Here is a 25646-nt window from a genome sequence, read left to right as displayed (position 1 = left end):
CTGAGAGGGCCAAAGCAATGCCATCTCAAGAGCTATAAGCACATCCAGTCCCAGTGAGACAGACTGCGACCTGCGATCCTTTATTGGAGAGCTTGCACCTGGACAAACGTCTCCTTGAGCAACTAAATACAAAGACACTTTAAGGGACCAAAAATAACTGCACGCTTGTGCAGTTGGGGCAGAGTATGAACAATAAGATACAAAAAGGCCAAAATTCAACTGCCACTTCTGAGGTGCTGGGGGCAAAAGCAGGGTTTCACGCATGACCCCTGCACATGGCACCGCCAAGGAGGTGGGCACACCACCTAAGCCACCTTTCTGGTTCAACCCACCAATCTGCTGGGACCCATGTCCCAGTAAAGCCTCACCTGAATTTCTCATCTGGCTTCTTATTGATTTCTATTGCTTCAAGAGTCCCAGAACCCAGATCAGTAACACCAGGACTAGATCTAGTCCTGGAACTTGGGCTCCCTCAACTTTCTAGAACTCAGTATCCGCACATTCAGAGTCACAGCACTTCATGCACATCCTCTCTTTTGTTTTTAAACTTTTTAATATGGAACATATTAAACCTATGCAGAAGTAGAGAGTCTAGTATAATAATCCCCCATATACCCACCACCAACTTCAAAAATTATCAGCTCATGGCTCTTCTCGTTTCATCTACATCCCCACCCTACCACCCAAAACCCCGATATTTTGAAGCAAGTTCTAGACATATTATTTCATCTGTAAATATTTCAGGATCTCTAAAAGACAAGGACTAGATCCACCGACACACACACTCTTTGTTTTCCTCTGAAAGATTTTTCTATGGATCCCATTCTCCCTTAGACGTGGAGAAAGAACTCCATACCTTCTGGGTTTTCCCAGCGGGTGGGGACGACGGCCAAGTGCGGGCTGGAGGGTCAGGGACGGAAGGCGGGGCAGGCAGAGGGGAAGCCTCAGAAGCCCTGCTGAGGCTCACAGCACAGAACCAGCAATCATGGTGTCCACTGAAAGAAAAACACACACGGTAAAAGTTGTGAGTTAAGTTTTTTTTCTTTCTTGGTTTTTTGAAATGATTTTATTTTTTAAATAGATCTTTATTGGAGTATAATTGCTTCACAATACTGTGTCAGTTTCTGTTGTACAACAAAGTGAATCAGCCATATACATACATATATCCCCATATCTCCTCCCTCTTGTGTCTCCCTCCCACCCTCCCTATCCCACCCCTCTAGGTGGTCACAAAGCACAGAGCTGATCTCTCTGTGCTATGCGGCTGCTTCCCACTAGCTATCTATTCTACATTTGGTAGTGTACATATATATGTCCATGCCACTCTCTCACTTCAACCCAGCTTACCCTTCCCCCTTCCCGTGTCCTCAAGTCCATTCTCTATGTCTGCGTCTTTATTCCTGCCCTGCCACTAGGTTCATATCAATATCAAAAAAACAAACAACCCAATCCAAAAATAGGAAGAAGACCTCAATAGACATTTCACCAAAGAAGACATACAGATGGCCAAGAGGCACATGAAAAGATGCTCAACATCACTAATCATTAGAGAAACGCAAATCAAAACTACAATGAGGGGCTTCCCTGGTGGCGCAGTGGTTGCGAGTCCACCTGCTGATGCAGGGGACGCGGGTTCGTGCCCCGGTCCGGGAAGATCTCACGTGCCGCGGAGCGTCTGGGCCCGTGAGCCGTGGCCGCTGAGCCTGCGCGTCCGGAGCCTGTGCTCCGCAACGGGAGAGGCCACAACAGTGAGAGAGGCCCACGTACCGCAAAAAAATAAAAATAAAAAAATTAAAACTACAACGAGGTATCACCTCACACCAGTCAGAATGGCCATTATCGAAAAATCTAGAAACAATAAATGCTGGAGAGGGTGTGGTGAAAAGGGAACCCTCCTGCACTGTTGGTGGGAATGCAAAATGATACAACCACTATGGAGAACAGTATGGAGGTTCCTTAAAAAACTAAAAACAGAACTACCATACGACCCAGCAATCCCACTACTGGGCATGTATTCTGAGAAAACCATAATTCAAAAAGAGACGTGAGTTAAGATTTATTTGGGGACCTTATTGAGGACTGTAGCCTGGGACACAACTTCTCAAATAGCTCTAAGGAACTGCTCAGAAGAGATAAGGGAGAGCCAGGATATATATGAACTTTTTTTGCTGGGAAAAACATGTAGTCAAACATCAAAAGATTACTGCTAAGCACAAAGAACGGACATCTCAAGTTAATGATGTTATGACTTTTCTCTGTACTGGAAGATGCGAGAATCTGGGGTCATTAGACGTTTTTCCTTAAATATGCGTCTTAACTAGCTAAAAGGTCAGTAAATCCAACACACAGAATGCTTCCTGGTTTTCTCCATCCTGAATTCCCCTCGGGCCACACCGGTGGTGGGCGAGTGCAGTGGCTAAGAGGCCTGATCCTATAGAACTGGAACGGCAGGCAGCATTTTTTTCTTTACGGTGGTTTCCGGCATTGCATTTTTGTGACTTTTCTGTTCCGTTGTAACCTTGACTCAGTACCTATACCATTTTGAGCCTGAAAATGCACCCCCAGCCCCTCAGTCTAAATTACCTTCTTTTGTCAATAGAAATCTAGTTTTACCTCCTTAAGAAAAAATTTCACTCTCAAGTGCGAGTCTCTGGAGGGGAGTGTTCAGGGTTAAGGACCAAGCCCTCAGGAAGGAAGCCGCCTGCCCTTGGGGAGGACGCGTCCCCACTCTCGGCTGGAGGAAAGCGCGGCCCCGCAAGGCCTGTTTCTCCGTATGTAAATCGAGGAGGGCGCACAGAAACTAAGTTGGGTCGTTTAAGTTTTTACCTCTGAAATGCTTAGTGAGAAAAACAAAGGAAAACACTTTTCAGGAGTAAAAAATCCCAACAAAATGGCCCAGCCCCCCGTGAGGGGTGCCCCTTCGCCCTCCTGCGGTTCAATTCCTGCCCATCCAACCCGTGGGAAAGCGGGAGACGTCGCCCGCAGGTTCAGAACTGCACGAGTCGGTTTAACACGGAAAAGTGAATCAGCTGCGGCCAGATTACGCAAAGGCCAGCGTTGACCTGCCTCGCGGGCAAGCGGCGGGCCCCGGGGCGGAGGGAGAGGGCCTGGGGAGGGGTCGGGGCGAGGTGGCGGACGGACGACCGGGAGGGAAGAGGGGCGGACCCCGACCGTCTGGACCCGAGAGGGGCGGCTCCAGGCGGAGCGCTCCCGGGGCTGGGCCGGGCTAGCGGGGAGGGGCGGAGCGACTGCGCCGACTGGGAGGAGCCGGGGCGGCTTCGGGGCGAGACCGGCGCCGCGCGGACAAAGGGGCGGGAGAGGAGGCCCTGGGCGGGGTTCTGGGCGGGGATCGGGGCGGAGGGGCGGACCCCGACAGGGCGGCCCGGAGAGGGAACCGGGGAAGGCGGAAGGACCGGGCGAGCCCGGCGGCCGAGTGCTGAGCGGCTCCCCTTCGCGCGGCGGCCGGATCCGCTGAGTCCGGAGGCCCAGCCGCGCCGGCGCCATGGAGGAGCGGCTGCTGTGGTTCTGCAACTGGAGCGTGCTGGGCGTGTGCGCGACGCTCAAGCTGCCGCAGATCTTCGCCGTGCTGGGGGCGCGCAGCGCGCGGGGCATCAGCCTCCCGAGCCTACTTCTGGAGCTGGCTGGGTAAGGCCGGGGCGATCTGGAGCCGACGGGAGCCCGGGAGACCCTCGACTCTAATACAGTAGGGGCGGGGGAAGCGGAGCCGAGAGCGCGGGCCTCTCACTTCCCCTCCGAATTTGCTGCTTCCCCCCCGAAGCCTTGAGCAGGTAACGAAAGATGGCGCACGCCCATTTTACAGATGAGAAAACCGACACTCAAGGAAATCATCACTCCGCCCATTAGGGACAAAACTAACCATCCAGCTTTGAGCAAGTCCGCTTGCACGTCGAGGCTCTCTCAGCTGCATCCTCCCTAAAGCCACCCCCCACCATCCCCCACTCCGTTCTCGGGTCTCGGTTTCCTCGCTTGTAAAATGAGGGGTAGGACCCTCTCTCTGGCTTTTAAAAGTTACACCTTTGGGTGCGGAGGGCGCGGGGTGTCAGAAAACGTAGAGCTTTTGGGAGGGAGAGGAGGACTTGACCTGGACTTGGGCTATAACTGGCGCTTGAAAAGCGGGAGCCGAGACTGCTCCCAGGGCCGGTTTTTCTATCAAAATCAGGAATGGGTGCCCTGATCCAGTATTTAAAAACCTGAACGTGACGAATGTTAACTAGACTTATTGTGGTGATCATTTCACAATATGTACAAATATTGAATCATTATGTTGTACACCTGAAACTAATATAATCTTCTATGTCAAATATACCTCAATTAAAAAAAAAAATTAAAAGTACTGTTCTGAATAAGCAAAGTAATAATAAAGACCCGAACGGTGAAAAGCAGAATTGTAAGACTTGGTGGGGAAGACGTGAACCCAGCAGTCTAGCTCCTCGCCCTGCAAGGCGGGGCCCCCTCCCCTCTACTCCTCACCAGCCCAGGGACCCCAGTTACCCTCCAGCGGCTCTGAGGGCCGGTCCTCAGCGGAAGCAGTGGACCGGAGGGGCAGTGGACCCCGGTTTCCCGGGCCAGAAGGAAGGCAGGGGCGAGAGAGGGAGAAACAGGAGACCTCCAGGGCACAAGGGGTGAGGGGCCACCCTCGGACCTGCGGGATCCCACCCGGGACACCCCCATCTGAGGGGCCAGCCGTAGGATGTGTCTGAGCCACAGGCCCCTTGGGGAAGCACATCCTGCCTCAGAGCCAGCCCAGTTCTCTGAGGAAAACAGATAATTACTAGGAGGAGAAGTTCCCCATTCGGGGCAGGGGAGGCCCTGATCTGCACCCGAGGAGGGGGCCACCTTGGCGTCCTCAGGCAGGAGAGGAGGTAGCGACGTCGAGAAAGGGGCCCTCCAGGCAAGGGGCTTGTGATCCGAAGTCTGGAGGCTGGACTGGAAGCAGTGAGGCCAGAGAAAGAGGCAGAAGACATGACCTTAGGTAACACGTTTAAAGCCTCCGTGTGTGCAGATACAGAGCATGTTGTCCCCATTTCACAGATGGGGAAGCCGAGGCCCCAGAGGTTAGTAACAGCCGGGGATTGTGAGCCCAGCGCCCTAGCCCTGGAGTCTGCACTCCACTTCGGGCTCCACACTCAGCAGGTGACGCCTGCGGGACGAGGCCTGGGCAGCCTCGGGCAGGTGGCTCAGCCGGGGGTGGAGGGGCAAACGCCGGCCGGGGTCGCCCAGAGTGCCGCCTGGGTGAGGGCGTGGGGCTCTGTTAACGCCACGTCCGGCTTGGAAGGTGTGAGCCATTAAGTCCACGTGGTCTGTGGAGGTTCTGGCTCACCCTGGGGGAGGAGGGGGCCTGAGGGGTCCTCCCAGCCTGGGTGCGGGGATGGAGACAGACCCTGAAGGGACAGTGAGGGCATTGCGATTCTGAGGGAGTTGGCTGGCCAGGGTGTGGGCTGGGAAGGCAGGAAGCTGGGGCCTCTTCTTCTGAGAGGAGTGGGGCTCGGGGCTCGGTGTCTCCCACCCCTCCAAGCCGAAGCGTCTCCGGAGCTCGAATTTTCTTGAGCAACTGAAGAGTTGTCCCTTCTGTCCCCCCTGCCAGCCTGCGCAGCACTCAGGGGGGCCACCAGACTCCTCTAGGGGTGTCCTTCGTCTTCAAAACATGGCCTCCCCCGCTCGCTGCTGGGCCCTGCGCGCTCAGCCGCTTAGAAGCCCTGCCCAGGAGCCCCACCCACGGATGGCTCTCAGCCCCCCTCAGATATCTTTCTCGGCCTGTGTGGCTTCTTGGGTTCGACCTTCCGAGGGACCTGCCTGGGGCCTCGAAAGAGCCCAGCCTTAGAGACAGGCAGGCCCGGGTCCAGAAAGCCCTGTCTCTTCTCATCCTGGTCAGTGGTTCTGTAAAATTCATAAAAGTTGTCTGTAACGGACCATCCAAGGGACTTGACGGACACCAGTGCCCAGCTTCAGAAATCGGGGAGATGATTAAAAATGGATATTTCATCCTTCTTATCCTGTACCTCGCTCCTTGACGTTTGCAGACTTCCGCCACCAGTTCTAGGCTTTTGCAAACAAACCTGTGCTCCTGGGTGGCGGCCAGGCCTCCCTGCTGTGGGTCGGGTTGGTCCGAGCTCAGAGGCACCCTCCCTCTCCCCAGGTTCCTGGTCTTTCTCCGGTACCAGTGTTACTTCGAGTACCCACTGCTGACCTACCTGGAGTGCCCCATCCTCATCGCACAAGGTAACCGACGCCCCTGCGCCCAGCCTCGGCCCTCGGGGCCCCTCCTCCCTCTCACTCGGAGCCTTTCTTTTCCAGACCTCATCCTCCTGCTGTGTGTCTTCCATTTCAAGGGGGATGTGAAACGGGCAGCACCATACATCGTCCTGTATCCTTTCAGCATCTGAGAATCCGAGATGGAACTGGGGGTGTTCCTTGCTAACAGGATGTTATTAAGCAGGGTCCTTTACCAGATATATATTCTTTTGGTTAAACTTAAAAAAAAAAAAAAAAAAAAATCCCCAATGCAAGATTCCATTTGAGCAGATATCTCCACAGCCTCGAGATGCTCTAGAACAGTCCCTGCCCAGGGGCCACCCCTCTGAGGTCAGGGAGCCCCATGGTGCCCTGACCCACCACGTAGACTTAGTACCTCACTGCTGAGCTAGCTGCAGAAGCCCTCCTGCTAAGAGCGACATTGTCCAAATGTATTCTTTAGGGGAAGGGAGATCTTTCTTCCTCCCCCCAAAATGTCCCCATGTAATAACGAGCACGTGTGGCGTGTAACACGCTGCCACTAACACACCTGGTCACCCTGGCTTCTTACTGCCTGTTGGTGGGTCTGGGCTCCTGAGGGCTGGTTCAAAGTGAAAGTCAAGACATTAGGAAGGTCTCCGTGGATTCTGGTCAGTCACACAGACCTATCCCTGCTCACATCACTCAGCACCTTCTGTGAACTGAGGGCCGGCCTTCCATCTTCACTCTCCTTGTAAAAACCCTTTTATTCTCTTGTTGAACTTCACTCTCCTTAAAAGGCCAAGAAAGCCTTTTAAATGGGAGTCAGTTAATCCTGCCCCATCCGTGAAGTGATCTGAGCTGTTGATGTATATGTCTTCAGGGTGGAGGAGAGAGGGAGGGGACGGCCAGGCCCCGTCTGCACTGAGCACGTGAGGAGGTGGGCGTGGAGTGGTGGGAACGCCCAGTGCCACTGCCATCGGGGTGGCCTTGGGCACTGGCCTCTAAGCTGCAGTGGCCCCGTCTGTGAAGAGGGATCAGAATGCCTGCCTCTTCGGGTCGTTTCCAGAACGAAAATACCAGGAGCACAGGACAAGCTGAGGAGGCGGCAGGCTCGTGGTGGCTCTTGTGCTAAAAGCCTGTCTGCAGAGGGGAGCTGGGTGCGGACTGAGTCCTGACCCTCTGCTGTTCAATGGAGTTGTAAGCCCCCTGACTCAGTTTCCCTCTGCAAAAAAAGAGGGATCGTGTGGCTCCACTGCCCCTCAACACTTCAAGGTCAGCGCCAGATGGTTAAAGGTTTTTGAAAACAGAGTACTTTGAAGAAATTAAAAGCATTGTGTGATTTTTTTTTTTTTTTTTTTTTTTTTTTGTGGTACGCGGGCCTCTCACTGTTGTGGCGTCTCCCATTGCAGAGCACAGGCTCCGGACGCACAGGCTCAGCGGCCACGGCTCACGGGCCCAGCCGCTCCGCGGCACGTGGGATCCTCCCGGACCGGGGCACGAACCCGCGTCCCCTGCATCGGCAGGTGGATTCTCAACCGCTGCGCCACCAGGGAAGCCCCGTGTGATTTATTTTTTAAATAAAATGCAACAGCTTATCTTTGTGCAAATGGTGAGACAGTAGATTAGAAAACTTGGTTGCTGATGGCACCTCTGCGGTATCAGCAAGATGTTTTATGACCTCCTTATGCCAATTGTGACTTACAGAGAGCCGATAAGCAGGGCAGCCATATTAACAATACATTTTTTTTAAAGTAATAGTATGTCCCAGATATGACACAGGACATGCTTATGCTAAAAAAGTATTTGTTGTTGATCTGAAATTCAAATTTAACTTGTTGTCCTGTATTTTTATTTGTTCAATCTGGCCACCCTACAAACGAGTCACCTCTAGGATCTCAATTGCTGCTACTACTGCTGAAGTTTTATAAAATGTATAGTTGGAATGAATGGAATGAGGTGCAATGGTACAAAATTGGGCAACATTAGTTTAAGACTTGAATTAGAGAGTGTTCAAAAAGCCAGATTCCATCCACCTAGATTCAGGCTGCCTTTCTGGTGTTGACTAGTATCTAGTTCTACTGACTTGGAGCACAGGGCCTTATCTATTTCAATCTCTTCATTTAAATAATGTTATTAATCATAATCACAGCTGCCTGTTGGGTCCCTACGATGTTCCACAAAGCCATGAGGAGGTAGATTGGGCAAGGAATGTTAAGTCCATTTTGCAGATAAGCAAACCAAGGCCCAGAGAAGGAAAATGACTTGCCCCAGCTCACAGCAGAGGCTCCTGGCCGTCCCCTCCCTGGCCTGGCCACCACCTCCCTGTGTTTGCTTCTGCTTCTCTAGCCGGGCTGTCTTCCTGCAGCATCACTGAGTTTGATGAAAAGCTGGTATCATTCCTCCCATCTCCTAGCATTGCTCACCCCAGCTGCGTCATTTTTACACTGGAGTTAGTGGGAAAGAGGAAATCAGTAAACAGCTTCACGTGACACCAGTTTTGCAGAAGACACCTGCTTTCTCATTCGAACCTAAGTGCTTCACTGTTGACGTTAACCTTGGAGAGGTCTGCATGGTCAGGAGTTAAACCGGCAGTTAAAATCATCAGGGACGTTCCCAGCCCTAGGATCGGTCCAAGAACGCAGGGTTCTTTGTAATTTTCTTCCAGAATCTGCTTCTGTGCTTTTGAACTCCTAGAAGGTGTTCACTTGGATCATTTTTGTCTTTTCCGAATCTGACGAGGTCTAGCAGAGCTGTTCCCCGTCCCACACTTAGCTTAGGTGTGTAACCTCTCTGGTCTCGGTTTGTTTCCACACGCACGGGGTTGGGAGGGGAGTGGAGCTGGCGGCCAAGCCACTGCTGTGTCCCTTAGCACGTGGTAAGCTATGTGTCTGCTTGGTTCATCCTCACCCTGCAGAAGTGGATCATAGATCTGGCCATGGTGAGTAAATCGCCCCTGGAGAAGAAGGTGTGTTCACAGCAGTCTGTCTACCTCTTCTCTCCACGCCACCTGCCCTGCAAAAAACTTTATAGATCAGATGTTCACCCTGCTCATTTTTCAACTGTACCAAAGGATAGTGGGATGAAAGCCCAGTGCTATCCAAAGATTAAAAACATTATTCTCACTGAAATGTACGGCACAATTTTTTTTACTTCCCTTTTTTGGGGGCCCTAGAGAACCGGATTGGGATCGGGTAGGTAGTAGTAGAATGAAGAACTGAGCATAACTTAAAGAGTTTCAGGTTATTATCAGGTAAATAATGACATATGGGCCACGTACTCATTATTTTTCTAACTCCCCCCCCCCCCCGCACTTTTTTCTTTTCTTCCTTGGAAAAGGGTAAGTAAGCCCTATACCCTTTCTCCTTCCTTGGTTAAGGGCCCAAAATTCCCTGCTGTGAGCATAGGATTCTGGCAGTGGGTCCGGAAGCATTTGACCACAGATCAAACGGTGGCTGACGTGAACTTCTCCACCCAGTGGGAAAAGCAGCAGAGCTAACTGGCGGTCACTGCCCGCCACACCCAAGACTCCTGAATTGCCACCCTTTCTCCCTCCGGTGTCTAGTCGGAAGGGGAACTTGGCTCTCAACCTTATGACGCATGGAAAGCAGATTAGAAGGGTTACCACACTGACAACGAATAATTTTTTAGTGTAATTATGTCCCACATATTACATGGGACAAAACTTGTGCTAAAAAATTACTTGTCGTTGATTTGAAATTCAGATTTAACTGGGTGTCCTGTATGTCTGCTCAACCTGGCCGCGCTACAAGTAGGTCACGTCTAGTCTCTTCGGAGCTGCCGCTGTGGTCAGGTGGCTGCAGGTCTGGTTGTTTGGGGGGTGATGTTCCTTCACCCCCAGGAACATCATCCCGGGAAAATGCTGCTATAGGCTCGTCAGGAATCAGGCCCAAAGGCCGGAAGCTTCGGGTTTTTCTGTTCCCTTCTCAGCGAATGCTCTATTCTGACCACACGGGTGATGCTCTAGTAGTTCATAAACGGTAGTTTCCGGTTTCCCTTGTCAAGCAGGGACTGTCCACAACACGTGTTTCCTGGGCGCCAACTCGGCAGCAGCCACTGGCGCCTCGGGACAGGGTGGCTGGCTTGAGGGTCCTGGAGCCCCAGAGAGGAGAAAGAGCTTGCGTTTCAGAGCTTCCGCGGGGCAGCGAACCCTCGGATCCTGTAGGGGAGGGAAGCTGTTTGAATTCTTGAAAAACCCAAGTTATAGAAGGTTTACAGTTCTGTGGCTTTCAAGAGCGAGCCCCAATTCAGATCGAGAGATGGTTTCCACGGAAGTCCTACACTGTGCTTTCGTGGTTAGATAAACTGATAAATCACCTCCTCTTAGTTCATTCGCAAAGATACGATTCAAGTACTTAAAAATGACCGCGCAGCAGCCTGAGCGCCCTTCACGTTTCCCGCCCTGTTCTCTGCTAGACTCTGTGTTACGGGAAAACCTAATAATCTGCAGGTGAATGTGTAAAGCCTGGTGAACGGCAGCCTGGGCCCGGCTTAGGGTGGAGGGTGCTAGACTCTGACCTTGCGGGGAGCAGAGGGCAGGAACCTCACCACGTGGCTCATCAGAACAGCCAGAAACCCAGAGCCAATGCGCTCCAGCTTGCTGCTTTGAGTTTGTGAGTCTGTCAGTGCAAAGCAGCATGGTTCCCCCTAGGCTCTGAAAGCATCATAATAGCTATACATCTATTTGTTTTTGGCAGGTGGGGACAGATAAGCCTTTGTAGCCATTGCAGGTTCTTTCTTACTCTCAGCTTCCAACTACCTGCTACCCATCAGTTACTCACTAAGCAGTGGAATTGGTGGGTTATACGTAAACGTCCCACTGCTGCGTCCATTCTTTATCACGAAATTTGGGTTTTGTCCTTGTGCAAGTTGGTTATTACTTGGCATGAAAATTTGGCTTCAAAAGCGATTTCAGGGAATTCCCTGGTGGTCCAGCAGTCAGGACTCAGCGCTTTCCCGCAAGCCACACGACGCAGCCAGGAAAACAAAGAATGCTTTAAGTATCTGGTGCTCTTTCAGTATCTAGTTTCTGGTGAAACTAAGGAACTCCTAACTTTCTCCTGTTTTATCCTCAAACAGAATTTATGTACTTTCATCAGTGCAGCCAGTAAGTTTGCACAGCTCCAGTACCTGTGGAAAAGCAGGGACTCAGGAGCCGTCAGCGTTCTCACGTGGAGCCTGGCTTCATATACCTGTGCGGGTAAGAACAAGCCTCTAATTGGTGGGGTGTCCTTTGCCAGCGTGGGGTGTCTACCCAGAGGAGTGCGTATGTCATAGACCCTCGAGCTTAAATCCTTTGCAAGTAACTATTCAGATAGACCCTCCTAGTGTATCCATATTTACAAGGCTGATTTAATGCACACCACTCTCCATTTTCTGCAAGTTGCTAAAAAGAAGTGAAAGCACACTTTTCTCCAAAAACCTGGCCTAATATTAACAGTCCTCTCTTGTTGTTTGAAAAGCATCTTGAGTTTGGTTATACTGAATCCACTAGCTTGTTTTAAAAATGTGAATGTTTATGATGTAACAGATTAAAGAGATGAGAATCATACATTGGCTTTTGCGAATGAATATAATTTGCAGCAGTGGCGTTTCTCTGGAGCCACAGTGTTTGGTCTCAACTTTAGAATTTCCACTGTTCATTTGGATTCTTGCAGGAACTACCTAAAATGAATATATGCTATATGTATGTAGGAACATTTAAAAAATTCAGAGCTATTACTAGTTTTAGATATTTGAATTATACTTCTTCATGTTTCGTCTATATCTTAAAGGACCATTTTCTCCATCCAGGGTTCTCTTCTACCCAAATCTTTCAAGAACAGTCAGCATATATTCCTGCATTTAAAACGGAAAGATATTAGCTAAATACCAGAATGTCTGAGAAGTTGATATTTATTGCTGAAATTTTGCTTTTACAGCAAGAATAATGACAACTTTAATGACCACCAGTGATCTTACAAGTAAGCAAAATATTTTCCTGCCCACTTCCTTTTTGAATTTTATGCCATCTGTGCCTCCGTCACTTGTAAATTGTCTTAGGGTTTAACGGAGCCAGTTAGCCCCACTGGAGGCCAGCGACAATATATTCCTGGTCCTCATCAGTCACCATGTATAGTATTAAGCATCTACTTGCTGTACCTGGGATAGAATATGCACAAGATAGTAGATTCCTATCTTCGTGAAGCTTCCACACCAGCAGTGGAAATGAACAGTGAAGTAATCACACAATTAACTATTGAAAAGTGTTGTGAAACATTTTTTGAAGGAGTAGGACAGGATGAGCACCTAACATGGGAACCTGACCTAGTTGGAGGGAGCTGGGGAGATTAATTTGAAGAAGAGAGAGATCAGGGACGAGGGAAGAGATTGTTACAAGGAGCAGCGTGTGTGGAGGTCACGAGCAAAGAGGATGGAGAGCGCACCAGCAGGGCTGGCGTGAGAGCACGGGGGCGGGTCTAATGAGAGGGAAGGAGGTGGTAGTGGCCAGATGGTCCAGAGCCTCAGAGAACTGCCCACAAGCAGCAGGAAAGGGAGGGACGTAATCATTCGACTCCATGTCCTTGTTCTGTTATTTTTAAAGGAATACTGTGATGGAGGAGGAAATAAAATATACCTGGGTTAACCTAAAGAGAATTTCATTAATTCCTTAGGTTGAGTTTTCAACTCCCAAATTAAGCATATAAACTTTTGGAAAATGATTAAAACAGGTGGTGTCACCCATTCTATGATGACTAGAAATATGTCCCTGGTGTGTAGACCTTTTAAATAAGCTAATCATTGTCTGAGAAATATCGCTACGGAACAGCAGGGTGCATTTGCTAGTCCCTTCCCCGAGGCTTTTATCTTTGGTTCAAATACTTTCCATCAGCTCTGAGAGAAGGAGTAAAAGTGTTCTGGCCAAAGCATAAACTTGGGTCAAGTGGGGAAGGGAAAAGAGAGAGACCTGAGTCTTCCCTACAGGACTTCAAGAATTCTCTGCTTGGAAAGGAAAGTCAAACCATAATTAAACAACAAAACAAACCTCATGTTAATTGTGATTTGTTCTGTATCTAAGGTGACAGCTGTTCCTGAAAGTGATCAATATATCTGAGAATACTCTTTTAAAAACAGTTTAGCTATCTTCAAAGTGTTTTACAACCCCAAAGATACATTAAATCTCATAAACCTTATTTATCAGGAGAGTGTCTGTCAAGTCACTAAGGTTATTTGTTTCTTTTTAACAAAGAGCCACATTTTCATGGTTACCTCAATATGAAACATGCTTTGACATTTGGGCTAGTTTTTCACAATTACCTTATCTGAGTGCGGTGTACCACCTTTGCTTAATTAACATGGAATGTTCTGAGACGCCACCACCCTCAAGACTTAAAAAATGAGTAACGGGGTTTTAAAAAGTTGTAATATTTACCAACCAGAGTCAGATTCCTCCAAATTAAGCATTTAGGACGAAATTAATCATGAAATCAGGCCAAGTGACCAAAGGTAGTCATGATAGGAAGATCATTTTTCCAGAAATATTTGGAACCAAAGTTGTTCAAAAGTCCACATGATCCATGGTTCTGTTTCATTTGGGGGGCGGGGGGTGGGCTTCTCCTTAGAGAAGGTGATTTTGTTTTATGTGAAAACAGTATTTTTTAACACATACTTCTTCTTTTTGACTGATTTCAGTTCTTATACGTTTTGTGATCATGCTGGCCTTAAATACATGGGTAGCAGCTACAATACTTCACTACCGGAAGACCGATGTGAAGTCTGAATGATGGATATATTATTCCCACACACAAGAGTGGATTTTGAATAACTGAACCAGAGGAAAAAAAAGCTCATTGCTAAACCAGGTCTTTTATAAATTTAGCCAACCGTGCCAAAGGTATTTTAGACTTGGAAGAGCCCGCTTAAACGCTTGTTTAAAAACATCGATTTTTAAAATCCCTGTCTCCACTTCATTAGGTTAAGGTAGGGTTCAGACATCTGCAGTTCTGAGAAGGCTGGTGATTGATGGAAGCCTCCCAAGAAGCCCATTTTGAGGAGACAGCGCTGACCCTTATTCTTAAAGTCATGATTAAGTCCCCTCCAAAGAGCTACCTACATCTACTTCTCAGCTTTCACAATCTTTTAAAAAATAGATCCTCTCCGTAACACAGACTAACATGAATGGAGTGGGATTTTGCTCAAGTGGAATTGTAATAAATTACCAGAGTTCACTTTCTGGGACTAATGTTTAATTGTAATATAGACATAACAGGATGGCCTTATTGTATCATATTACCGTATAATACCTCCTTAGGTTACAGCAAGGATACGAAGGCAAGCAAAAATTTAACTGGCTTGAATTCATACACCAAAGTAATCCTTTAACTTCGTACTGTGCCTTCAAGTAATTCGTAACAAAAGGTACCTGCAGCCTCTACTCATGAAGAGGCAATCCCAGTATACTTTCTGATTCAAGCACAATGCTGCCGTTTTTAAAAGGATCACACCTACACGATACCATTACTGGAATTTGGTACAAAATACAGCTGACCTCGACCAGGTTTTGCCTATTGAAAGTATATTCAGTGCAGGGTATTGCTACCAAGTTCTTATGGATTTTATTCTCATTATAGTATCATACTCTGAACATGATGTTAAGATTACTGTACACTTTTTCCTGTAAAAGCTTATCAACTCTAACATTTTAAGAACTCTTTCCCCTAATAACTGAATGGCATCATTCTATAATATGCAATAAGTAAATGATGCTTACTAGAAAATGTTTGTTTCCTATGTAAAATAAACTTTATTTTGAACTCTTCTGAGTCTTAAAACTCAATTGTTTAAATGTGATTAGTTTTAGGTTATGTAAAATGCAATTTAAAAAAATATAAACTGTGGTTAATCCTTTTAGAACTACTGCTTGGGACCAGCAAGAAGAAAAACATGGCATCTAAAAGTAAATAATAAATCACTCTGTAGTTTTAAAAATCATAGTTATCAGGGCTTCCCTGGTGGCGCAGTGGTGAGAATCCGCCTGCCGATGCAGGGGACACGGGTTCGTGCCCCGGTCCGGGAGGATCCCACATGCCGCGGGCTGGGCCCGTGAGCCATGGCCACTGAGCCTGCGCGTCCGGAGCCTGTGCTCCACAACGGGAGAGGCCACAACAGTGAGAGGCCCGCGTACCACAAAAAAAAAAAAAAAAAAAAAATCAGTTATCATTTAAAAAAATCCAAATGAGTCTTTTCTCATATGCAGTTATAATCTGACCATTAGTATAAATCATGTGATTTTTAGTCCAACATATTTTATTTAGATATACTTTATCAATGCTTAAAGCAACTCCTTAAAGAAAACATACTATCCTAGGTGAAGAGTTCTCCATTTCTCCCCTTTGGGAGGGAAAGGAACAAACATTAGAGTATTCTATACACATCATCATACTTAATCCCGCAACAATCCTATAAGTGAACAATCTCCGTTTTACAGATGAAAACACTGAAGCCCAGACTGAATAACCTGTGCCAGATCAGATGGTTAGCAAGTATACTAGAAAAGACCCCCAAAAAGTGCTTTCAGGAAAACCACCTGTCAGCACAGTATTCCTAAAAAAACAGGCTCCCTGCCTCTTTTCCTTATCCTCGACACTCAGAGGAGATTCTCAAGTTTGCACTGACATTAAATCAGACACAAACGCCCAGCTGAAATTCGATTTTGTATTCTCCATGGATTAAATGATAGGGCTGAAGATTCCCAAGTCGGTAACCTTAGTTGAGACTTCTTTGCTCTACCCATCTTTCAGGGTAGGTAATTTTGGGGGGTAAATTTTAGAAGGTTGCAGCATTCCAGGACTATTTCACAGGAAAAGTATGAAAATGCTTATGTCTTAATTTCTTTTATTTAATTTTTTAATATAAAAAGCAGGCATAAAATACAATTACATTACTACAAAGATGCAACAAAATTAAAAACTATCAGGGGGGTATGATTTTTGTTCAAGGGGACAGCTGATCAAATATTTATGATTATCTAAACCATGCAGTTCATAACTTATTACAATTCCAAACAAAACTATTGTGGGGAAGGGAATCAAGGAGAGGCCCCCCCAAGCATAATATTCAGCACTGTCACACAGTGCTTATCTTCAAAGTGCTTTACAAACCAGCTATGGTATCTTCACAATATAGGGAAACTGACATCTTATCCCAGGGGAGGAGCGGTGAGTCAGTAGCAGTGTCAACAGAGACGGAGAAACTCAGAAGTGACTTGCTTTCATCAGATTTTTAAAACATGTTATTTAAAGTATGTTTCAATAAGGTAATATGGTGTCCAAGTTTCTCTATTTTACCACCCAAATCCTGTAAGAATAGATTAACAGCAGCAGCATAACTTCTTAAATTGTGGTTTGGCAACCTAGAGTATTGCTTCTTGAGGATCTGCACATAAACTGGGATAAAGGAGCTCCTTCAGAGCCAGAATGGAGTAACTCTAGCATAGGTTAGTTTTAAAAACACTAACCTTTATTTTAGATTTATTGGTATACTTATCCTTTAGTTAGCTCCAGAGCATTTTAAACTTTCAGACAGATTTTTTTAAATGTTGCTTCTAGATAGCATTTTTTTAGTTCATACTTTGCAAAAATGCGCTATACAGTAATCCTCAACAGTAATCCTGGCATCAGTTTTCCTTCTACTTTGTCTCACTATTCCCACAAAAGTAAAAAAATCCAACTAAGAAAATCCCAGTATTCACTACTTCTTAGTTCTCAAAAGGAGGTATTTATGGCTCTAGGAGAAATCAAGGTGTGACAAAATAAGCAACTTTTGGTCTTAAATTTATCTTGGAAGTTTTGGAGCCTCAAGAAAAAGAGAAGCTGACACAAAATCAGGCTGTTAAACCAAGTCAATGTCATATTTAATGAGTGTTGGGAAGCGAGCATTTGGATGGGTGTATGCACTCATGTAGGTACGTGAAACCAGGAACAGGGTATAAAGCAAATTCTTACCCAAGGTCAGAATTTTTTATTAAGCACATTTCCATTAGTTGAACAAACCTTATAAATCCTTATGTCAAACCATATAATGTGAAGAATCTTCATGGAGAGATTTTTTTTGCCTCTTAGGATATCTTTTTCCCCCCAAAAAGACTTCACATTAATTTTCCTCGTATAGTTGCATCACACCATGATTCTCCATATTCTTTAATATATACAGCATTCAAAATTTAAACTTTTGCCATTTTTACTCAAATATTTCAATTACTCATGTGTAAACTTCAAATTATTTCACCTTAATAAAGTTTATTAAAAATATATATATATATATACTCTCCAATTCAGAATAATATGATAGAGCCTCCCATAGTGTAACAAAATCTTTATATAAAATATTAATTCAGTCTCCTTTTAACAAGTCTAATGAATGGAAATATTTATTCTATATAAATTTTATATATTTTTCATTTTTTAATCTTACTTAAAAAAAAAAAAAAAAAAAAGAAAAAGAAAAAAAAAAGAGAGAGCTGTGCCCCAAACCAGAACATACCCGCAAGGGAAATGGCATGCGTATCTAGTTTAGCACAGACAGCATGAAAGAGTGCAGCCTGGATAATGTAATGACAAGATTCAGTTTCAATACATCAGTAGCCAAAGGCCACTCTTCAGTTTCCACAATAGTATCTATAATTGGGGATCTAACTCTTTAAACACCCTACACTGACCCCAGAAGGAATCAATGAAAAATGTCTACTTCCTTCATAGAAATATTAGATGATGTATTTCAATATCACACCAAACTCTGTGTATGTATATAAAGAAAGACTGATAAAAGACTACACATTTTTTTTTAACTTGATTCTTACTGATGTACACTGTAGCAGTATAAAACATACACTTTTCTGGGATAATGAGAAATAAAGCAGGAATAGTCCTGCATAAACTGTTAACTTTAACAGCATTTAAAAAAATAAAAATCAAGTTAAGTGCCTTTGAGGCAACTTCTTCCCAGTCACCAGTTTTCTTAACCCAATACTGAAATATTGCCATACACAGTTGTGTGTTTAAGGGATCACATTTAAATATTTAAAATATATCTACAGTATGTCTTAGTTTTTTTTGTATTTGAGATAATTTTTGAATCTTGAGTGTGAAAATGTAAAAATAGTCACAAATATCTTTATCAGAAATAAAAACATACCTAGGGTAGCCAGGAAATTAAAAGAAAACATTTCATAGTCACACACTAATACTGAGGTCTGTAAAAAGGGTTGGATGAATAATAGATATACATAAAAGATATATTAGTTCCAATACTATCCATTACTGTTTCTATCACCAATACTTAAAAAAAAATTCTCTTATACAATCAAAATAGGCTGACATTGATAACTACTATGTGTAAAAATAGTGCACTATTTTTCTTCTGCAAAGCATATTTGCATCCTAAGAGCTGGTAAACACTTGGTTTTTTTTTGTTTTTTTTTTAAATACAGAAAAGGGTAGAGATTTTGAAAAAAATTAAATTAAGGCATTCAAAATGGGTAAAGTTGCCTATTATGAAGCATTAGGAAACTGATATAATTAACTTCAAACTTCTTGTTACAGTAATTGCTTAAACATGAACATGCAGCTTCCATCAGGTACACACAAATGAGTGATATAAACTCCAACATTATGGCTTTATACAAATGCATAGTTGCAACTGCAGTAAGTAATGATATCTGATTAATGTTTATAAAAAAATAAAGTGGGAAGTTAAAAAAACCCTCTTGCAGTATTACAGTACTATATAGATGTGTGTGTGTGTGTGTGTGTGTGCGTGCGTGCACGCATATGTGTATATATACATACACACACACACACACACACAGTATAATGGTCACTTCTTAAAGATGCAGTCTATATCACTGTAGTGGAATCCATTCCCAGATTCTTCTGGCAAATGTGCTGGTGAAATCTTTCTGCTGAAGCTGAAAAGATGATTTCTTTAACTCTTCTCAATCCTTTTATTCAGTGTAGTGTGAGTGATGCTAAGAGAGCTTTTTGGAACAAGTTTGGAAGAGCTGCACATGATATTCTTACTCTATTAACCAATCACTGTTGGTTCAACTTGTTGCTCCAAAGGAGCCCAGAAAAATCTATCCAACATTTAGAATTTATATTGCAGGAATAAAGGGAACATATATGTGTGTATCAGTCTCTCAGGAAAATATAGCTTTTTAATAAATTTTGGGCCATCATATTTCAGTCTTGTTTCAACTGTAAGAATATGATCACCTTGAATAATGACTGCATTCATAGAAGGCAGTTAGCTGGAAAGAAAAGGAAAATAAAGTTAGTTGATACAGTGAAATAATTTAAGAGGTTGTTATCAGTTCTTTGAAAAGGCATTCCATTTACATCAAACTATATAGTCTTCCAACTACTATACTTTCAACACCTGAATCATGCATAAACATTTACTGTATTACTTTTCTTATTTTTAGATACATGCAATTATATTCTTCCTCATATTTTCTCACACTGGCCACAAACATGACACACAAGTTTTAATATGGTTAACTGAATATTAGGGTGAGACAATATGCCACTGAATAATTCAAGTGAATGTCAAGTTTGACTTGGGGTTTAACTGTTAGCTGCCTCATGTAGCTGAAAGAAGAGTGCACTTATGGACCAGGTTCTACTTGACTGTTTGACCCTATGCCACATTTAAAAAATCTATGAAATAGGAACAAACACATTGTAGTAAATATATGTAAAAAATACTCTGTAAATCCTGGTTATAAACAGATTCCAATAATGTGTGATTTAAGTATGTATTTCGCAACATGTTGCTTAGGTTAAGATAGACATTACTTCTTTTAAACTCATTCCATAAAAAAGGTTTAACTCACGCGTTTCAATTTTCATTCAAATCTCTGTTAGCCACTATTAGCCAAACCACATTTTCTAAAAGCACAAGAGCTTTCACAGCATACCATTAGCATTCCTCAGCAAGAGTAACATTAAATTTTCAAAAAGTAAACATTTCACATCACAAAAATAGCCAAATCAGAAACAGCTAGTTCACAGCATTTATTAGACTTACAAAGTTTTTATGGTTTCAATTCTTGCAAGTTAGAAAGAAGGAAAGAGGAGGGAAGGAGAGAAGGGTGGAGGGAGAAAGGAATCCCATGCTATGTTCACAAACTAATAACAGTTGTAGGAACTTGAAAACACTGTAAATTTTACTTCTTTGCATATGGCTTCTTTGGAATGAACAGAAAGTACCAGAATTAGCTCCATTTGTTATTTCTACATGTTTCATTCCTAAGATAAGAAATTACAATTCCAACTGCATTGAAAATATATAGCCAATAAAGAATCTGAACATAGCATTTCACTTTTATACTTAACATGGAAATTTCAGTTAGAAACTTGTCTGAAAACTACTTTTCAAATAAGTACTATCAGAAACAACTTCATAAAATTTCAAACTGGTCAAAAATGATGAAAACCCGAAGTGCAAACCACATGCACTACTTGGAAATACTAAAACAACTCATTCCTCATGTTTTGATTTACCCCATTTACTTCTTCAGAAATCAAAAACATCGTCATCATCATCACCACCATCAACATCATCAAATGACCAATCCCAGTCTTTAAATGCCAAATCAAGCAATCTGCAATAGGAGGTTTGCAAATTTATACTCTAACACTCTTTAGAAACGACAGTTTAATATGCTATGATCAAAACAAATCACACTTTGTGCTGTAAGCATTTTAACTTTCCCTTCATTGATAACATGTTAAAATTAAGATGGAAGCACACAGGGAAATCTTCTCTCTCTTTACATGCAAATGCACATAATCATGTTGACCAGGTACGCTTTCCAAACTACCAGAGAAGTGAGGACAGAGATGGTATTTAGGGGTAAGACGCGATCTTCTTTCCACTGGGCCCACATGAAGACGTAACCCCCCTGATGCCCAGTTTGATTTAAGAACTGAAAGCTCAGTGTGTGTCAATGTTCCCTTCACAGAAGTGCCCAGTTGGCTCACATTTTCACAGAATTGTACCATAAGCCCTAGTATGAAAGATGAGTAATATTAAGAATGTAGCTTTCTCAATTCCCCGCAGGACCCTACTTTTTCAACGGGTCACCAAAAGTTAAGCCTTCCATAAAAAAACTACAGATAAAGGGAAAAACAAAGGTAGATAAGCAGCATTAGCAACTTATCTTGGCCAAATAAACTGGACTTAGAACAGGGGTGTACGTCGTCTTTTCTTTCCAACCCAACCCAACCATCTAATAGTGCAATCATTTTTATTTTAAAAAACAGGAGTAACTTTCTCATTGTTTCTAACTGTGACTTCATGAATACATTTGTGCCAAGGACCCATCTATGGTCACTATGTCAGTGGTTCTTAAACTTTAGTGTGTATGATTTACCCAGTGCTATGTGTAATGCGTATTCCCAGGCTTCATCTCAAGAGATCCTGATATAAATAAATTGGGGGTGGGGGACTGGGGGAAGTATTTGCATTTTAAGATGAATTCTGATGCAGCTGCTTGACTTGAGAATCACTGACAGAGTAGGTTGATGGATGATTTACCCGACTCAAATTACTCCAATATGTGCTAAATGCAGAATATTTGATTAATAAGCACACAAACTTAGATACAGTTATTTATTCACTTAAAATATATCACAGCCTAGTATATACTCACACTCATTTTTTTAGGCTTACATGTAAAGTAACTTTTAGCGATGGTTTCAACTCTACTACTTGGGAGACTGAGATCAGTAAGTCTTCCTGGGTATCCAAGCCCCCGTTTTAGCATACTTATGAAAAATCTGCATTTCGTATCTTTCCAAAACCTCTGAGGAATGTGTGGAGCGTGTGCCCATGTTTAAAAGTCTCCTCACTAGGCTATCAGTGTAATGCCCGACGAGACTTCCCTTAAAAAACCTCCCCCTCCTCCCCTCCCACTCAGTCATCTAATTCTTGCCATTCTAACTTAAGAATCTTTCTTTAGAGGGCGGCGGCGGAGGCTCGGGGCCGGGGCCTTTTGTTTGGGGCGGCGGGGGCCCCGGAGCGGCGAGGCCTGCGGCTTCCCCTGCTCGCTCGGTCCGGCTGCCCCTCGTGGGGGTGGGGGTCCACCTCCTGGGCTGGGGCCTCGTCTCAGGTCGTCCCGCCCCGCCCGGCCCGAGGGGAGGAAGCGGCCCAGCCACCGCCCTCTGCGCTCCCCGGACGAGGCTGCCTCCCCTCGGGCCGACGCCATGAAGATCAAGCAAGGATGCCAAGAAACCCTCTTTCCCATCGTTTGGCATGGACATCGGGGGAACTCTGGTAAAGTGCTCAAATTTTGAACCTATCGATATCACAGCAGAGGAAGAAGCTGAGAGCTTAAAAAGTATCCGGAAATATGTGACTTCTAATGTAGCCTATGGATCCACTGGTATTCAGGATGTACACCTTGAACTGAAAGATTTAACACTTTTTGGCTGGAGAGGGTACTTGCATTTTATATTTCCAGCCCAGGACCTGCCTACTTTTATCTAAAGGGGAAAGAGAGAAAAACTTCTCAACATTACACATGGTGCTATGTGCTACAGGAGGTGGTGCCAACAAGTCTGAAAACGGTTTTCGCACAGCTGGAAACCTCCACCTGCACAAACTGGATGAACCTGCCTGCCTTGTAAAGGGCCTGCTGTATACAGATGCTGTCAGTTCCAGTGGACAAGCAGAGTGCTATTATTTTACTAATGCCTCAGAACCTGAGAGATGCCAAAAGATGCCTTTCACGCTGGCTGATCCCTACCCACTGCTGGTAGCAAACACTGGTTCCAGCGTCAGTATGTTAGCAGTCCATTCCAAAGACAACTATGAACAAGTAACTGGGACAAGACCTGGAGGGGGTACCTTTCTGGGTTTATGTAGTTTATTGACTGGCTGTGAAAGTTTTGAAGAGGCTCTTGAAATGGCATCCAAAGGTGACAGCACCCAAGCTGACAAGCTGGTCTGTGCTATTTACAGAGGAGATTATGAAAGATTTGGTCTGCCTGGTTGGGCTGTAGCATCTAATTTTGGGAATATGATTTATAAGGAGAAGCGAGAATATGTTAGTAAACAACATCTAGCAAGAGCTACATTAGTTACTATCACCAATAACATTGGTTCTGTGGCACGAATGTGGGCTGTTGATGGGAAAATAAACCGTTGTCTTTGCTGGAAACTTTATGTGTCAATACTCTCTCGATGAAACTTTTGGCATATGCACTGGATTACTGCCAAAAGGTCAACTGAAAGCATTGTTTCTAGAGCATGAGGGGTATGCTGGAGCAGTTGGTACACTTCTTGGGCTGCCAAATTTCAGCTAAAGCATTGGGTTTCTCTCTGTTAATAAATGTCATTCGAGAGGAACTGAAAACCAGTTATTACTGCATTATTTGTCACCGGGAACCAAAGGATAAAAGAGTAGCACTATTCCTGTTGATTTTTAAGTGTCAGAATGGTAAGCTGCTATATGTCGCCATATTAAAAAGAGAGCTTCAGTAATGTGAAGTCTTTCTAAGTGAAATGCTTTCCCTTCTGTATATAGCCAGTGTTAAATCCTTAAATGCAATACAGCCTTTTATTTTATGTAGCCAACATTGCAGTACTGTATGTTCAAACATGAATCTTAAAGTCTCAGAAATGTTTAACTCATGAAAAGAACTGATTCTGAGTATTTTTTACAAGTCTGTTCTATGTGTGCTTTGGTTACTAGTAAGTGGATAGTAACATACCCTGTATCGAAACTTACTGAAATGGCAATCAAAGATGATCATTTTTATGTGATTTTAGAAATGTTAAAGCAATATTAATTATCCATTACTGTTGTTTTCCAAACATATCTTCTCCCAAAAAGCATGTTTATGTGATCTTTCCCCAGAAGTATAACCTTTTTCAAATGCCATAATTTAATTGAAATACTACTGTTAAACATTAGCCTGAATTTTAAAATGAATCGTAGAAAATGCACATAATTGATGATACTGCATTTTTTGTATTTTAAGTTTATCAGCTAGTACATTTTAAAATGTTTTTTAATTGGAGGCTTAATTACTTATTTGAGAGTCCATTCAGTGAGGTCCCAGGACTATTTGAATGGAGTATGGTTTATATGTATTGGTAGGGTTCTGTGCTCTTCTCTCTATACCACATTTATCTTAGGCCCAAAGTTAGCCATTTCTGTTTAATTAGGTCTGAACCATAAAAGCGAAAGACTGTCTTCTACTGTGAACAGCAACAAAATCATTTATTCTAAACGGATGTCATGGAAATTTAAAAGATGAGTTGTTTTGAAACTATGGGAATCTGAGGCTGTATTGCAGAATTATAAAAGGATCAATGTTTCATACATTCTGGTAATAAAAGCATTAGAGTTCCCCCCCCAAAAGAATCTTTCTTTAACTTGGTTTCTTCTCTCCATTTTCACTGTCAATACTTTAGTTCAGGATCTCATTAAGTCAAAACATACTAATCTCTTGTTGAAAGCCTTCTATCAGAACAAAATCAAACTCCTATAGCATAGTGAACACGGTCCTTTTCAATCTGGCTCAGAGCTTTCTCTCCAGTGTCATCTTCTACCACTTCCTGTTATTACTCTCTCCCCACCTTAACCCAATACAACATTACAAACACATAGGTAATTCTGACAACTAGTGCCTCTAAACATAACATTTTGCCGAAAGCTGTCTTTTACCTTATTTCTTTGCCTGGGAAATTACTGATATCCGCCATTTTTTTGAGACCGTTCTTGATGTTTTAATTGCACAATTCTCTATGCTTTCCTTTGTTCTCCCATAACACTTGTTCATGCCTCCATAATAAACAACATGTTAAACAGTACTGTTTAATTATCTGTTTGTCTATGCTCCTCCATTAATTGATCAATGGGTATACACTTCAGGCCTGTAAAACTTATTGCCAAAGACTGCTTCAGAAGGGGTTTAGTTTTCAGTTCTACTAGCATTTAGTTTTGAGTTCTACTTAGCAGCACTTGATTGGGCTTGTTTACATCTCACCAATACTAAGTTTCTTAATCCTTACCACATTGGCAGGCGAGAATATTTTTACAATATTGTTTTAATTTCTTTGCTTAGTAATCAGGTTGATCACTTTTTCATACTCATGGTAATGCCTATAAGTTCCTCACTAATTTTTATATTGGGAAGAGTCAATTCCCTTTTTCTAAATGCCTTATATAAGAACTCCATGCACAAAGATACTAACCCATCTTTCACAGATGTATTGTAAAATATGTGGTGTTTTTAAATCTACAAGGCTTTAATTTTTGGTTAGTCAATCTTTTTATTTTCTTTCTTTGCTTTTATTATTAGGAAGTTCTTCTCTAATCCAAGATCGGATACATATTCCCCTATTTT

General features: G+C 43.8%; 2 protein-coding genes and 1 pseudogene across 16 annotated transcripts in view; 2 read left to right on the top strand and 1 right to left on the bottom strand.

Moving 5' to 3' along the window:
* The first annotated feature begins 3364 nt into the window (after window positions 1-3364).
* On the top strand, window positions 3365-25109 carry SLC66A3 (solute carrier family 66 member 3). 3 transcript variants are annotated; one of them, XM_067008147.1, is made up of 7 exons: window positions 3365-3645; window positions 6158-6240; window positions 6316-6385; window positions 9115-9172; window positions 11332-11452; window positions 12174-12215; window positions 22253-25109. In XM_067008147.1, exons 1-7 carry the CDS (start codon window positions 3503-3505, stop codon window positions 22498-22500), a joined length of 765 nt encoding a protein of 254 aa, XP_066864248.1. In that variant the 5' UTR covers window positions 3365-3502; the 3' UTR covers window positions 22501-25109. The 3 variants fall into 3 exon arrangements, with proteins under 3 accessions (XP_066864248.1, XP_058935377.1, XP_066864249.1); XM_059079394.2 differs by lacking the exon at window positions 22253-25109 and adding an exon at window positions 13924-15067 and having other exon boundaries at window positions 3375-3645; XM_067008148.1 differs by lacking the exon at window positions 22253-25109 and having other exon boundaries at window positions 3375-3645; window positions 12046-12215.
* Window positions 16109-25646, bottom strand: part of ROCK2 (Rho associated coiled-coil containing protein kinase 2) — a 136683-nt gene continuing 127145 nt past the window's right edge. For 7 of the 13 annotated variants that reach the window (XR_010835643.1, XM_067008105.1, XM_067008108.1 and 4 more), the window contains 2 exons: window positions 20793-20893; window positions 16109-19537 (listed from right to left, as the gene is read on the bottom strand). Coding sequence is in view for 10 of the 13 variants with exons in the window: in XM_067008105.1 (XP_066864206.1) it covers window positions 20806-20893 (88 nt within the window). In the remaining 3 variants the exon portion in view is untranslated. Of the gene's footprint in view, window positions 19538-20792; window positions 20894-25646 lie in introns of those variants that run through there. The other 6 variants (XM_067008110.1, XM_067008112.1, XM_067008116.1 and 3 more) reach the window with 2 other exon arrangements.
* Window positions 22814-23597, top strand: LOC131765623 (pantothenate kinase 3 pseudogene; annotated as a pseudogene).

This window comes from Kogia breviceps, chromosome 11, assembly GCF_026419965.1.
Source record: "Kogia breviceps isolate mKogBre1 chromosome 11, mKogBre1 haplotype 1, whole genome shotgun sequence".
NCBI classification, from domain to species: domain Eukaryota; kingdom Metazoa; phylum Chordata; class Mammalia; order Artiodactyla; family Physeteridae; genus Kogia; species Kogia breviceps.
The sequence above is the reverse complement of the archived record's forward strand: the minus strand, read 5'-3'. Positions and strand labels throughout refer to the sequence as shown.